We start from the raw sequence: 2617 nt of genomic DNA, 5'->3' as shown, positions 1-2617 counted from the left end.
AAATGGGTTTCTCACAGAATTGAAACAGTAGTGTTGTGGAAGAGATTTGATGATGAGGAAATGGCGAAAATGTTTAACTGGGAAATAAAAAACTTGGTAATTATCATGAAGCAAAGTTTTTAGAGTTGTACAAGTTTCGGTAGTGACTGTTAGAGTCTTACAAATGTCAATGTGGATAAGGTTATATGGAATTGTTTGCTACGGCAGCTTAGAATTCTTTGCCAAGCATGTTGCCAGCAATGTCGAGAGCCTGTGTATACAAGCTTGAAAATTGTCCGTCTTGGATGGCAGTTGTTGCCATTTTAGAAGTTTGTTGTGGTATTTGAAAACGCTCGAATTGGAAATATGTTCTAATTAGGAGAAAGGAAATAGTGGCCTCAAACAGAGAAGTAGATGTGATGCTCAATAAGTAACTTTCAGGAGAAATAGAGGAAGAAAATGTATGTGAATGTTAACTAATCAGTTTTGTTATTTTAGGTTGAATTTGTTAAGTTATGTCATGTAAGGATTAAAAAGTTGTCATCGTTCCAAACCTTTTATTAAACAATTGTGATCATTGTGTTGGATACGTATATTGTTTTTGTTATTTTCAAGGTTTTGGGAAATGTTTTAATTATAGGGGAGGTTATGCCAAAATTTTAGTAGGATTTGCTATTAGTTTTGGGTTAATGATTTTTTTTCATCTCTTTGCAGCAAAGAAAAACACCTGAAGACCTTGTTGGCAATTGAAGATGACAAAGGTCAACAGGGTGACCAACGGTCGTATCCCAATCGGATACCATGAGCGACATTGGGCAGCACCAACGGCGGAGCAGCATAGTGCATTGGCCCACGACATTAGGCATGTCGTGCGGACCTTTTGCCCTATGTGGTGGAAGTCTTGGAAGGCGATGCTGAAGGAGACGAAGAACATGGTGCGTAACCAATTATCTGTAAGTAGCGTCGCCTTTTTAATGCTTTTCATGTAAAATTTATATATTTATATTTATTACTGTCTTTTATTACTAATACTTTCAAAATATTTGTTACGTTACAGACAAACTACAATTTGGAGGACATGGACGATGACATGTTGGCGTACCTCAATCGGCTCTTCTCCGAACACTACAAACAGTGGAACAGTGACCTGCACCAATGTTTCTAGCAATTTGATGATCCGCAGGTTGCTCTCGAGGAGGATTGTCTGAAGGAGTTGGAGGACCAACAAGATAGTTGGGTTTGGCTTTGCGGTCGTTTTCAGGAGATGGGCTATGTGGTGCGTTTTTAATTACAACTCCTTTCATTTCACTTTTTTTAATTTTTACTAATATTTATTATTGTTTTTTTAATTTTCTTTAAGTATTACAACTAATACGTTTATTTTTTGTATAACAGAAGAAGGCGAAGGCAAACAAGATCAATCGGAAGGTATATATTACATCTTTCATTTCCAATTTTAAAATGTCGCTAATAATTTTTTTTTCTTACTAACATTTTCCTTATCTTTTTTATTATAGAAGGGTTCAAAATTTCCAGAGATCGACGTCTTTGCTGACATTTATGTTCGGCCTGGGGATGAGATGACCGAGTCCCTTCATGTAAGTAATTTCTTATGCATTCAACATTTATACTAATTATTTCAAATTGTTTTCTATTAATAATCCATGTTTTTTTTCACAGGCATTAAAGGGAAACTTTATCCTTAACAAACCTTATCTAATCATATCATATCCTTATCCAAACTTACCTTATCTTATCCAGTCCTGTTTTATCTCAACCTTATCTTATCTTATCATATCATTATCCTATCTTACCTTACCTCCAGCTGCAAAGGGGATTCCTTATCACATTCAACCACTTCTAATATGATTTAAGGAATCCTAAAACACTGCAAACAACTCAATCTTTTTCCACTACAAAGTAGGTCGTGCCCTAGCCTATAAATACAAGTTATTGCCGCAGCTTTCAAAAAGAATTTTTAGAGAGAAAATTGGTGAGAGTGCCGCAGATTTCTGGAGGAGAGAATGAGACTTTGAGTCATGCTTGCAAGGAGAAGAGGAGCCAATTCTGCCATCTAGAGGAGGAGCCGAATCTACCATTGCTGAAGTGTCTCAGAGTTCTTTCTATCCTTATTTGATTTCAAAGTTTAATTTAGATTGTTTTTATTTAGTTATGACAAACATGTGTAACTAAATTTCTTTTTAGCTAGATGTGAATTCGAAGCCATGATCATATGTTTCGTATGAATTGATTACATCCAGTTATTGTTTCATAAATCGTGATTGCAATTTACTTATCTGTTTTATTAAGAACTTGTTCTTGTGTGTTGATTAAGGGTGCACACTTAGTTTGCATGCAGGGATTTGATGCTAAAATATAAGGGAATTTCACCTAATCGTTATGAACTTATATTTACAAGTAGTAAAAGTCACTAGTCATGATTGAGTTAAGTAAATTCCTAGTAGGAGTATCATGCAGTTCATAGTTATGAATGCCTTGTCAATGCTTATGCTTTTCACAGAACTTAATGATCTTTAATATGTATCTCTATCATGCTGTTCATATAGGGAACTTGATAAGAATAATTTGGTTGAGTCGCTGAGTCCAATTAAATGAATCTAGGAAAATCTGAGAGTTA

At 35.0% G+C, this 2617-nt stretch overlaps 1 protein-coding gene across 1 annotated transcript; it reads left to right on the top strand.

The window, feature by feature from the left end:
• The first annotated feature begins 1068 nt into the window (after positions 1-1068).
• Positions 1069-1848, top strand: LOC126611946 (uncharacterized). The gene is made up of 4 exons (XM_050280250.1): positions 1069-1255; positions 1375-1407; positions 1497-1577; positions 1660-1848. Exons 1-4 carry the CDS (start codon positions 1244-1246, stop codon positions 1846-1848), a joined length of 315 nt encoding a protein of 104 aa, XP_050136207.1. The 5' UTR covers positions 1069-1243.
• The last annotated feature ends 769 nt before the right edge of the window (positions 1849-2617 follow it).

Source organism: Malus sylvestris, chromosome 17 (assembly GCF_916048215.2).
Source record: "Malus sylvestris chromosome 17, drMalSylv7.2, whole genome shotgun sequence".
Classification (NCBI taxonomy): Eukaryota; Viridiplantae; Streptophyta; class Magnoliopsida; order Rosales; family Rosaceae; genus Malus; species Malus sylvestris.
This window is presented reverse-complemented; position numbering and strand designations above follow the sequence as displayed.